This window comes from Somniosus microcephalus, unplaced genomic scaffold (assembly GCF_052327205.1).
Source record: "Somniosus microcephalus isolate GS21.2 unplaced genomic scaffold, FLI_Smic_1.0 unresolved_chr3, whole genome shotgun sequence".
NCBI classification, from domain to species: domain Eukaryota; kingdom Metazoa; phylum Chordata; class Chondrichthyes; order Squaliformes; family Somniosidae; genus Somniosus; species Somniosus microcephalus.
The window spans coordinates 14,129,110-14,141,391 of NW_028225181.1; the positions used below are offsets into that span (position 1 = coordinate 14,129,110).

The 12,282-nt window shown below is 45.5% G+C and overlaps 1 protein-coding gene across 1 annotated transcript in view; it reads left to right on the forward strand.

Moving 5' to 3' along the window:
* The window catches only part of LOC147091212 (rap guanine nucleotide exchange factor 2-like), an 80,812-nt gene that overhangs the window by 11,699 nt on the left and 56,831 nt on the right, over positions 1-12,282 (forward strand). Inside the window, exons 2-5 of the mRNA XM_085976482.1 lie at positions 3,993-4,138; positions 4,287-4,451; positions 6,483-6,590; positions 6,719-6,922. Of these exons, the coding sequence (XP_085832608.1) occupies positions 3,993-4,138; positions 4,287-4,451; positions 6,483-6,590; positions 6,719-6,922 (623 nt within the window). The remainder of the gene's footprint in view (positions 1-3,992; positions 4,139-4,286; positions 4,452-6,482; positions 6,591-6,718; positions 6,923-12,282) is intronic.

The window sequence follows — 12,282 nt, forward strand, 5'->3', positions numbered from 1 at the left end:
GAACCCATGAGACTTCATGGGGTCCGGAGTCAATGTTGAGGACTCCCAGGGCCACTCCTTCCCGACTGTATACCACCCCTGGTGGGTCTGTCCTGCCAGTGGGACAGGACATATCCAGGGATGGTGATGGAGGAGTTTGGGACATTGATTCTGTGATTATGACTATGTCAGGCTGTTGCTTGACTAGTCTGTGGGACAGACTCTCCCAATTTTGGCACAGGTCTGTAAGATTTGCAAAATTTCTGCATTTCCCCGAAGGCTGTTATTAATAAACGGGACCCTGCGTGGACATTTTAATTCAAAAAGGGTACCCAAGATGGCGTCTGTGCCTTGTGGCAGAAAGCCTGTGAGATTTTAAAATGGACTCTGCAACGCAGACAGCTTGTGGATCGAAACCAAAGCTGCAGGCTTCTGTGAAGAGAGACTTTGTATTTTGGAACCAGACAGGACTCTGAATTATGCATTAGACCGAATTGGAGACAAATCTAAATTCAGTTTAGGCCTATAGTTAAGGCCATCAAGCAGTCTACATATATTATCGGAAACAGATTAACAGAGCCATCGAGGCCGGACAGGCCCTTCAAGGAACTTTCAGGACAATACAAGTCAATTATCGGGCCGGTAGATGCGAATACCGGCCATCTAAAAACAGTTAGTATGGATTGCTACCATTATTTAAAATAGCCTGCCAAGATTAAAACAAAGAACTAACCTGATTTGGCGCGCAGATAAGGGTTTTCGATGAAGGTATAATTGAAGGACCCCGGGTAGCAATTGGTGTGGTCGGTGGTGTGTTCTTTGTTGGTTGGTGTGCTGGTGCTGCTGCACTTCGGTCCCTCGCCCTCGTGGCTGCCGCTCTTTCCTCGTCCCGCGCTTACCCCCTGGCCTTTGCCCGTGCCCTTTCCCACTCCATCTGGAACTAGCCCCGGCACTGGGTCGGGCGGACACGGACAATTCAGGCCAGGCGAGGCGGGACGCGACGAGGGGAGGAGGGAAGACCACCGGAGGGAAGGCCACCTGAGGAAGACCAGCTGAAGAAGACCAACTGAGGAGACGAACTGAGGGGAGGCTTCGAATTATTGGGCCTTCAGCCTCAGCCGACCTTCGAATATCTGCACACCAACTCAATCTGGCGGCTGGCGGCGAAGAATCATCCCTGCAAGGTAAAGTACCCAAACAGAGACTTTAACTTTGGGGTACTCGAACCTGGACAACACCCTTGCAGCACCTGGAGGCCACGTGACGACGGCAGGCTCCAGAGAGCACCAAGAGCGAACCCCGAACCCAACCGCTGTTTTGAGTCTAACAACCCTTTTGATTGGTGAGCATGAAGTTCTGACCCCTCATAGCTTAATCTAGTTAGGTATAGGAGGTGGGATAAGGATAAGGGGATTGTTAAGATAGTTGTTTTCCCTCGATGTGCCGTGTGTTCCCCATTCCCTGTATAATTATAGTTATTCTTCTTCTGTATTTTTGCCTGTAGAAGTGTACACTAGTAATTTTTCCCATAAGATTGTATCAAGTTTTTCCTCTTCAATAAAATCTTGGTTTTTGTTTACATCCAACCACCTGTCTCCTGGAGTCTTCTCTGTACCGCCGCCTTGTACCTAAGTCCGGTGTCTAGAACCCAGTGGGCGTGGGAGCGATTCGAACCGCTCACAAAACAGTCAGGGGCATAACTGACTGGGCGCACGTGCCAAACAACACCGCCACACCCTACAGGTCCCCAGATGTTGCTGAGGATTTTGCAGGGTCGATCGGGCCGGGTCGCTGGGGCCGGGTCAGCCGTTGCCATGTCTGTAATCCGTGCTGGGTGGTCCGTCCAGTTTCAGTTTTATGATTGTGTTTCGGGCAGTTTGTTACAACTGAGTGATTTGCGGCCATTTCAGGGGCAGTTCAGAGTCATCCACATTGTTGTGGGTTTGGAATCACATATAGGCCAGAACAAGTAAGGACGGCAGATTTCCTTCCCTAAAGGACATTAGTGAACCAGATGGGTTTTTACAACAATCCGATTGTTACCATTACTGATACTTGTAATTATTGCAGATTTATTTAATTAACTGAATTTAAATTCCCCAGCTGCCATGGTGGGATTAGAACTCATTTCTCTGAATCATTAGTCCAGAAGTGTTGTGGATTACTAGCCCAGTGACATTACCACTATGCTACCATTCCCTAGATGTTACAGCAAACACAACTGAAAACATACTTTTGCCACTATCTAACCATGAGCACTGCCACAGGAGAAATAAAGACATTTTATGATTTGTTAATATAAACATATAGGCCTAGAAATTCGGTTGGTAGCGCCAGCGATTAGCGCCTAAAGAGCCCGAGAATTGGGGCGTTACCCAATTTTCGGGCGGGCGCAGTGAATATAGCGTATCCTTTTAGCGCCGGCGCTAACTCTTTGCGCGCGCCCGCGGGCGCAGGCAGATCATGACGTCATTTCAGTCTGCAACGCCTTTTTGGCGCCCCGGACCAGATATTCGGTGGCACCCGCAACCTTTCCGCCTGGCGCTATTAGTGACAGTTGGATGGAACGTTCCCAGGCCCTTCTCGGACTCGGGGGGCGCTATTTAAAGGGGACAGCACTAGTATAAATGCTGCAGCCATTTGGGCTGGCCATTCTGACCGTTGCTGGAGAGAGTTGCTGACCTTTTGTTGGACAGTAATTTTCTCATTGAGCCTTCGGAGGCACTGGCACTGGCAGCTTGAGGGCCCGGCTCCCGAGCTGGTGATGCAGCATCTGAAAGCAGGGATGTGGAAGAGTGGCTTTAGCAAAAGGACAGCTTGGCAGCAAGGGATGCCAGATTGCGGCAAGGCTATGACATGGGTCCACAGTGAGAAAGCATGCTGGTGGGGGGAACAAGTGGAAGGAGATAGTTGTAAAAGGTGAGAACCTTACCATCGCTGTCAACAATGGGGTCGGCAGCTGCAGTGGTTACAGGACCACTCAGACGTCCTCCAAGAATCTGGTGGACTCTCTCCTCGAGATCCGTCAGAGTGACCACTTGTGGAGGTCCTCCACCGGTGCCAAGCTGGTCTTTGCCAATCCTCACCAGCTGGGACTGCAGGAGAAAGGAGGGGAAGTTATGTTACCTGATGCCCTGAGTGATCATCTCATGCCCCCCATGGTGCAAGAACCCTTACATGATGCCTTGAGTCAAAAGTGCATGTGTGTGCCCAGAAAGGGCCATGGGTGCTTGCTGGCAGATGGCCAATGGGGCACAGGCCACCCTGTAGCCATAAAGTCAGGTGCAAATGAAGGGATGCAGAAGTTTGCAGAAACAACACCCACCCTCACGACCCGAGTGAGGTCGTTGAATTTCTTTCTGCATTGGACAGGGCTCCTGGTCACCATGCTGCTGGAGTTGACCCTCTGGCATACATCCCTCCAAGCTCGTCGGTAGTCCTTATGATTCGGCCTCCTGCCATTGTCTGGGTAGAGAACATCTCGCCGGCGCTCCACTGCGGCCACCAATTGCTCCAGAGCCTCATTGGTCAAGCGCTCTGCTCTCTGCCTCACCTTCTCCATCTGGTCCAAGATTTTAGCGCCAGAGAAGGGCCTGCGCCGATTCTGAGGCCTGCAAGGCGCAGAATGTGGATGCTGAAGCTGACTGACCCACCCCTTTAAGAGCTGGCCGGCGCCTGGAAGTCTCGTGGTCATCAGTAATTGAGAGCACCTGCGCTGCGCCCGTCCGCTCCGATATTGGGTTGCGCCGGAAGTTTTGCTCCTTAGGAGTCCCGTGTAACGCCTGAATTCGCGCCTCAATCACCTTTAGGGGCGATGCAACCCAATATCGCGCCAGGTGGCGATAAGTTGCGTCTGGCTATAAACTTTGTGCTTCGCCAATTCTAACGCTCCAAGCGGGGCTATACCCAATTTCTAGGCCTGAATCTGTAAATGCATAATATCTTAGTACTCTGCACCAGGCATGCCTAATACTGTAACACTTTCTGTGCTCCTTGGCAATTGCTGTGCATAGCCCACCAAGACTATTGTCGAATCCTCAACCAGGTGGAAAAGAATATGCGGAAAGTCGAGAAGGAGGGAGAGATTGTTATACCTGTAGTAAAAGAACACCGAGAGTTGGATCGGACTGGAACCAGGAAAGGCGATAAAGTCATAAAGGTAAGCAGAATGTTTAAATACATCAGAAACTAACACTGGTCTAAAAAAAGTGCTCATGATGCCCATTGTATTTCTCATGTAAAAGTTTATTCTGCAACTCTAATTAAATGTAGTTTTACTAATGATCTGTTCCGTTGAACTATATTAGGGAACACCTGAGCAGTTAACAATGCACCTGCTGGAAGTGCACTCAGTGGTGGATCCCACATATATAGAAGATTTTCTTTTAACCTGCAGAACCTTCTTATCAAGCCCAATGGAAGTTGGGAAGAAATTGCTGGAGTGGTTTAATGACCCAAGTCTCAGGGACAAGGTTAGCCAAAACTTTTAAGATTGTAATAATTCAGTACTTAACAAGCAATTTATTTTAACCAGTAAACTGTGTGGTGATCTTTCCCCTCACCAGCTGTTAATATGACAAGAATCCAATATGTACCTCTGAGTAACTAAATATAGATGCACATAAATTGGAAAGAAAAAGGTTCATTTGTAATTGTGTTCATTGATAGTATACCTTCGGCAGGGAAAAAATCTACACCGCTTCTTATTTGACTTGGAATAAATATTCATTTGTCATGACTTTTAACCTGTATATATATGTATATATTATATATAGAGATAGATAGATAGATAGATAGCTTTATCACTCCTGTGCAGTATTCGCATTGATCAGTCACTTGGCAGCCATTTTCAGGAATTATGCAACCCTGTTTTTAAATAATGTGCATGTCTCTTGTCATTACTGTAAAAGTTGTAGAGCTATTATTTACTCTGCATTAAAATTTAAAAAAAATAACAAAATAATTTCATCCGTCTACCTTCTGTCCTAAATTAAACTGCAACTTCCTTCATAAGACCCTAACCTCAAACTAAAAGATTTCACTAAACTTCTAAAGATAAATTAAGAGTAGGAATAAATGCTTCTGTAATTGAGGCAATCAAGCTTCATTTGCAATAAAAACAGAAAATTCCCGAAATACTCAGCCAGTCAGGCAGCATCTGTGGAGAGAGAAACAGAATTAATGGTTTAGGTCGATGACCTTTTGTCAGAACTGAAAAAAGTTTTCGAGATATAACAGGTTTTAAGCAAGTGTAGAGACAGGGAAAGGGGGGAGGGGAGGAAAGAACAAAAGGGAAGGTCTGTGATAGGGTGGAAGGCAGGAGAGATTCAAAGACAAAAGGGATGATGGTGCAAGGCAAAAGGAGATGGTAACGGGACAAGTAAAAGAACAAAAGATGGGTCTAGAAGAAGAGTAAATGGGAATAAGAAAATCATCAACAGCTGTTGTTGGAAAAAATGGGGGCAGAGGTTATGGTCTGAAATTGTTGAACTCAATGTTGGCTGTAAAGTGCCTCATCGAAAGACGAGGTGCTCTTCCTTGAGCTTACGTTGAGCTTCATTGGAACAGTGTAGGAGGCCGAGGACAGAGAAGTCATAGTGGGAATGGAGCGGAGAGTTAAAGTGACAGGCGACCGGAAGCTCGGGGTCACGCTTGTGGACTGAACACAGGTGTTCCACAAAGCGGTCATTCAATCTGCGTTTGGTCTCCCCAATGTAGAGGAGACTGCATCATGAGCAGTGAATACAGTCTACTAAATTGCAAGAAGTACAAGTAAATCACTGTTTCACCTGGAAGGAGTGTTTGGGGCCCTGGACAGTGGGAAGAGAGGAAGTAAAAGGGCAGGTGTAGCATCTCCAGCACTTGCATGGGAAGGTGCCGTGGGAAGAGGAGGGGCTTTTGGGGGTGATAGAGGAGTGGATCAGGGTGTGGCGGAGGGAGTTGTCCCTTTTGGAATGCTGAAAGGGGAGGGGAGGGGAAGATGTGTTTGGTGGTGGGATCACGCTGGAGGTGGCGGAAATGGTGGAGAATGATCCGTTGAATGTGGAGGCTGGTGGGGTGGAAGGTGAGGACAAGGGGAACCCTATCATGGTTCTGGGAGGGAGGGGAAGGGGTGAGGGCAGAAGTGCGGGAAATGGAACAGACACGGTCGAGGGCCATGTCAAGCGCGGTGGAGGGGAATCCTCGGTTGAGGGAAAAGGAAGACATATCGGATGCACTTGTGCGGAAGATGGCATTGTCAGAACAGAGGCAACGGAGATGAAGAAACTGGGAGAATGGAATCGAGTCCTTACAGGAAGCAGGGTGGGAATCAGTGGGCTTAGAGTGAATATTGGTTGATAGCCTATCCCCAGAAATGGAGACAGAGAAGTCAAGGAAGGGAAGGGAAGCTTCATTTGCACATTCTTAATTCTCTACATTGAAGTTAAGTCAGCATATGTTGCATACATCAAGCATACAATGCCTTTAATGGTGCAAAATACATTTCTCTGAATACTTTCCAGGTTACACGGGTAGTATTGCTGTGGGTAAACAGTCACTTCAATGATTTTGAAGGCAATCCTGCAATGACCGCATTTCTAGAAGAATTTGAAAACAATTTGGAACAAGAGGTTAGTTATCTCATTTAAGGTAGTTAACACCTGATTATTTTTGAAGCCCCCTCTCTTAAGAAATATTAAACAACTATCATCAGAAGTTGAATTTCAGTTTGTAAATGATATTTTTTTATGTTGTGTAGAAAATGGGTCATCAGCTCAGACTGTTGAAAATCGCTTGTACAGTTAAGGCCAAACAGCGGCTAATAACTCTAATGAAGCCATCACAAGAAGCCCCTTTGCCATTTATCCTGTTGGGAGGCACTGAGAAAGGTTTTAGGATTTTCCTAGACAGCGTAGAGCCTGGTAGCAAAGCTACTGAAGCTGGGCTGAAACGTGGTGATCAGGTTTGTCTTGCTTTTTCTTTAAATAATTTTTATGTAAAAAAATAATTTCTGCCAACAAATGTATTAAATGTCTGCACAGAATGTCAGCGGCAAAACTTCACACCTCATTGCTGTTGACTGTTGAATAGTCTCTCAGACCTTGTTGTCTGGAGCTCTGAGCTTTTCTGATGCAGAATGAAATATTCCATTGATAACCAGAATTACTGGAATATGCATCAGTCTATAAGATAACTGTGACAGCCCATTGATACCCAAGCATAATTTTACCACAAGTTTCTGTGCTCCTGCTAACTGTAAGTATGAGATTTGAAAGACGTCATCCCTTGTTATCATTTTCTCCAGGGATGGTGTGGTGAGCTTGTGAAGGAATAAGCCACAAAACCTATTCAGAAAAATACACCATTCGATGAAAGAATTCTGGCCTTATTAAAACATGACAAACTGGGTTTGGAAATCTAGAAACCTTAACTATGGAAAAGCTGTGATAGCATTCTGGCTATAGAGATAAGACAGTTGTTGACACTGAATCAATAACCTTATTGCAACAGAAGGTTAAAGGGTCCTGACAGTCTGAATCTTTGGAAACAAACAATGGTTCACCCTGTACAAGGTGTTCTAATTTACACTTCGTAAAGAAGCACAAACATCTGCCTTAGTAAAAATGACATCAAATAAAACGCACCTGCTGTTATACCGTTTTTTATGGTAAACTTACAACACCTAGAGAAGAGACATGATTCTGTATTGCTACCAGCTGAGGTGACTAAGAATTGCAGAAGTCAGCAGAAAAATGACTAAAGATAATTAGCTTACATCAGCAGAAAACCTTAAAGGAAATACCACTGGAAAAGGGTATAAATATTGAACTCTCAAATGGGATAGTAGACTCGCTGTAAAGGGGCAAAGTGATTCTCGACTTCAGAGGCAGGCTCTGTAAGTCTACAACTCTTTGTACCTTGGGGATCAAAGGTACTGTATTTGATTTTGGTGGATATCCTGAATAAAACGAAGAACTACAAAGCTGTAGCAAAATTAAGATCTGAGAGTAAGGATCTCTGATAAGATTGTAAAGCTTTCTCTTTTTGGAACTGTTAATGTTGCGATTGATTCACCAACTGTAAATTACATGTCGGTTCTTTAATAAATCTATATCTTTTTAGAATTGTCTCATATAATACTTCTGTATCAAACTCGTGAACTCAATCTCTGTACACTCTTTGGTGAGGAGTTACAGAATTCTGGGGGAGTTTTCTGGACCCTCATCATATCTGGAACGTTACAGTCTAGCTAAACTTATTAAAAGTCTCCGGATGGTAACATTTTCAGGTTGTTCCTTTAGGGAGAGATAGTCCGGACCTTTAGACCCAATTAAGCGTCTTTAGGATTTGGCAAGCACAAACTTTAGTTGAAAGTGAATATCCGAGGAATATGCCTGATCCGGGGTATGACTAGTAATTATCCCTTCAAGCTGACCATTCACTTATCAATACAGGAAACTTTTTTTATCCGGCACGGACAGGACCGACGTGGTGCCGGTTCATCAAAAATTCCGGATAACCGAAAGCTATAGTAAAAGATACGGAGCTGAGAGCTCCGTATAAAGCAACAAACCCTGTTGCTTCAACAGGTTCAAAACAATGGCCACAAGTTGCAAGCGTCTCTGTAGCTTAGCAACAGCTGCAGCCACACCTTTGCACAGCAACACATGGAGGAAGGCAAGTAATAAAAGTTACCTGAACCTACTCCTGAATTTTGCCGGTTAACCGACATTTCCGGTTATTTAGGTGCCGGTTAATCGAAAGTTTCCTGTATATGTTTCCCTATCAGAAAGGTGTCAGCATCGACTATAGGCTCCTGCGCGCCATGTCAAGTCTTCATTTACTAAAGGTCATTTACAAAAGAATAAATGCCCAGGAGGATACAAATGGTTGAAGGTCTGGCAAATTTTGGGACTTTTTGGTTGCTGGCATTGAGAAAGATTGGGAGACCACTGATTTGAAAAAGAAAATCTTTGTTTTATTTATGAAAAGGCCTACTATCTCTTGAGGGTCGATTTTCATCTCGTCAACTTCCTTTGTGCACCAGTTCACAGTGCTATGGCACAGAAAAAGGCTCCGAGATCTGCAATGCTGGGTCTCTGCCCCTTTTGCATGTGGCGTGCATGGCCAGGCAGTGGGTGGTATAATAATGCCTCCCATGTCTTTTTAAAGCCTTCACACTGGGTGCATGGCACTTCCAAATTTTGCTTATATAAATAGACATCCACAGTTCCTAGGGAACTGAATTGCATAGGAAAATAAGTAGAAAGAGCCAGTAAGAGAATTCATTCAGCAGTTTTTAGACCGTTTCTGGCCTGTTTTATTTTCCTTTTTGGCACTTAGCTTGTCATAAGTCTTTGTGCCATTTATTCTATTTTTGTTTCCCCCAGTACCATTACTGGTACTAATGGAGGAAAACCACTGAAGTGATGCAAAGAAGGAAAGTCTGCACAAACGATGATCTGTGCTCACCCACCTATGCAGCTACATCCTCCAAGATGCAGCAAAAGATTGGCGCAGCCATTAGTGCCAGTCTGGTGCGACTTCAAACTTACCTCTAACACCTTTCAGGCATGCTGCAATATGAACTTTAAAGGATGCTGCTGTGGAGTGGCACAGTAGGCAATCCTTCCTTCCTACCATCTTATGCAGTGCTATTTCCAATTAGCAGCCATTAAACAGAGAGTTGGGTGTTAGAGTCATAGAGTCATAGAGTAATACAGCACGGATAGAGGCCCTTCGGCCCATCGTGTCCATGCCGGCCATCAAGCCCTGTCTAATCTAATCCCATATTCCAGCATTTGGCCCGTAGCCTTGTATGCTATGGCATTTCAAATGCTCATCCAAATGCTTCTTAAATGTTGTGAGGGTTTCTGCCTCCACAACCCTTTCAGGCAGTGAGTTCCAGACTCCAACCACCCTCTGGGTGAAAAAGTTCTTTCTCAAATCCCCTCTAAACCTCCCGCCCTTTACCTTGAATCTATGCCCCCTAGTTATTGACCCCTCTACTAAGGGGAAAAGCTCCTCAGCATCCATCCTATCTATGCCCCTCACAATTTTGTACACCTCAATCATGTCCCCCCTCAGCCTCCTCTGCTCCAAGGAAAACAAACCCAATCTGCCCAGTCTCTCTTCATAGCTGAAGCGCTCCAGCCCTGGTAACATCCTGGTGAACCTCCTCTGCACCCTCTCTAACGCGATCACATCTTTCCTGTAGTGTGGCGACCAGAACTGCACACAGTATTCCAGCTGTGGCCTAACCAGTGTTTTATACAGCTCCATCATAACCTCCTTGCTCTTATATTCTATGCCTCGGCTAATGAAGGCAAGTATCCCATATGCCTTTTTTACCACCTTATCCACCTGTTCCGCCGCCTTCAGGGATCTGTGTACCTGCACACCCAGATCCCTCTGACCCTCCGTCTTGCCTAGGGTCTTTCCCTTCATTGTGTATTCCCTTGCCTTGTTAGACCCCCCAAAGTGCATCACCTCGCACTTTTCCGGGTTAAATTCCATTTGCCACTGTTCCGCCCATCTGACCAACCCATCTATATCGTTCTGCAGACTGAGGCTACCCTCCTCGCTATTTACCACCCTACCAATTTTAGTATCATCCGCGAATTTACTGATCATACCCTTTACATTCATATCCAAGTCATTAATGTAGACCACAAACAGCAAGGGACCCAGCACCGATCCCTGTGGTACCCCACTGGCCACAGGTTTCCAGTCACAAAAACAACCTTTGACCATCACCCTCTGCCTTCTGCCACTAAGCCAGTTTTGTATCCAATGTGCCAAGGCACCCTGGATTCCATGGGCTCTTACCTTCTTGACCAGTCTCCTGTGCGGGACTTTATCGAAGGCCTTACTGAAATCCATGTATACCACATCCACTGCGTTACCCTCATCCACACACCTAGTCACCCCCTCAAAAAATTCAATCAAATTAGTCAGACATGATCTTCCCTTGACAAAGCCATGTTGACTATCCCTGATTAATCCTTGCCTCTCCAAGTGGAGACAAATTTTGTCCCTCAGGATTTTTTCCAGTAATTTTCCTACCACTGATGTTAGGCTCACTGGCCTGTAGTTCCCCGGTTTTTCCCTACTACCCTTCTTGAATAATGGTACTACATTAGCGGTTCTCCAGTCCTCTGGCACATCCCCTGTGGCCAGAGAGGTCCTGAATATATGTGTTAGAGCCCCCGCAATCTCCTCCTTTGCCTCACACAGCAGCCTGGGGTACATTTCATCCGGGCCTGGGGATTTATCCATTTTTAGGCCAGCTAAAACCGCCAATACCTCCTCCCTCTCGATGTTAATATGTTCGAGCATATCACAGTCCCCCCGCCCTATTTCTATGTCTACATCGTCCTTCTCCATAGTGAAAACAGATGCAAAAAATTCATTTAGAACCCCTCCTACATCTTCCGGCTCCACACACAGATTGCCACTTTTGTCCCTAATGGGCCCTATTTTTTCCCTAGTTATCCTTTTACCCTTAATATACTTATAAAACATCTTCGGATTTTCCTTTATTTTGCTCGCCAGTGTTATTTCATGGCCCCTCCTTGATCTCCTAATTTCTTTTTTAAGTATCCCCCTGCACTTTTTGTACTCCTCTAGGGCTTCCTCCGTCTTTAGCCTTTTGTATCTACCAAAAGCCCTCCTTTTTTTTCCTAATCCATTCCCGTATATCCCCTGACATCCACGGTTCCCTGTGGTTTTTGGAACCACTCTTGACCTTTATGGGAACATGTTGCCCTTGTATGATCTCAATCTCCCTTCTGAAAGCCTCCCATTGCTCCGATGCGGATTTTCCTACAAGTAGCTGATCCCAGTCCATTTTGGCCAGATCCTGCCTTATCCTATTAAAATCGGCCTTCCCCCAATTTAGAACCTTTATTTCCGGCCCATCCCTGTCCTTTTCCATGACCACCTTAAATCTTACCATATTATGGTCACTATCACCAAAGTGCTCACCTACTAGCACTTTTTCCACTTGGCCGGCCACATTCCCTAGAATTAGGTCCAGTACCGCCCCCTCTCTTGTAGGACTTTCTACATGCTGGCTCAAAAAGCTCTCCTGGATGCACTTTAAGAATTCTACACCCTCTGAGCCTTTCACACTTTGACTATCCCAGTTAATATTGGGGAAGTTGAAATCCCCCATTATTATTACCCTATTATTTGCACATTTCTCTGAGATTTGCCTACATATCTGTTCCTCTATCTCCCCCTGACTGTTTGGAGGCCTATAGTACACTCCCAGCAAAGTGCTTGCCCCCTTTTTGTTTTTAAGCTCCACCCATATGGCCT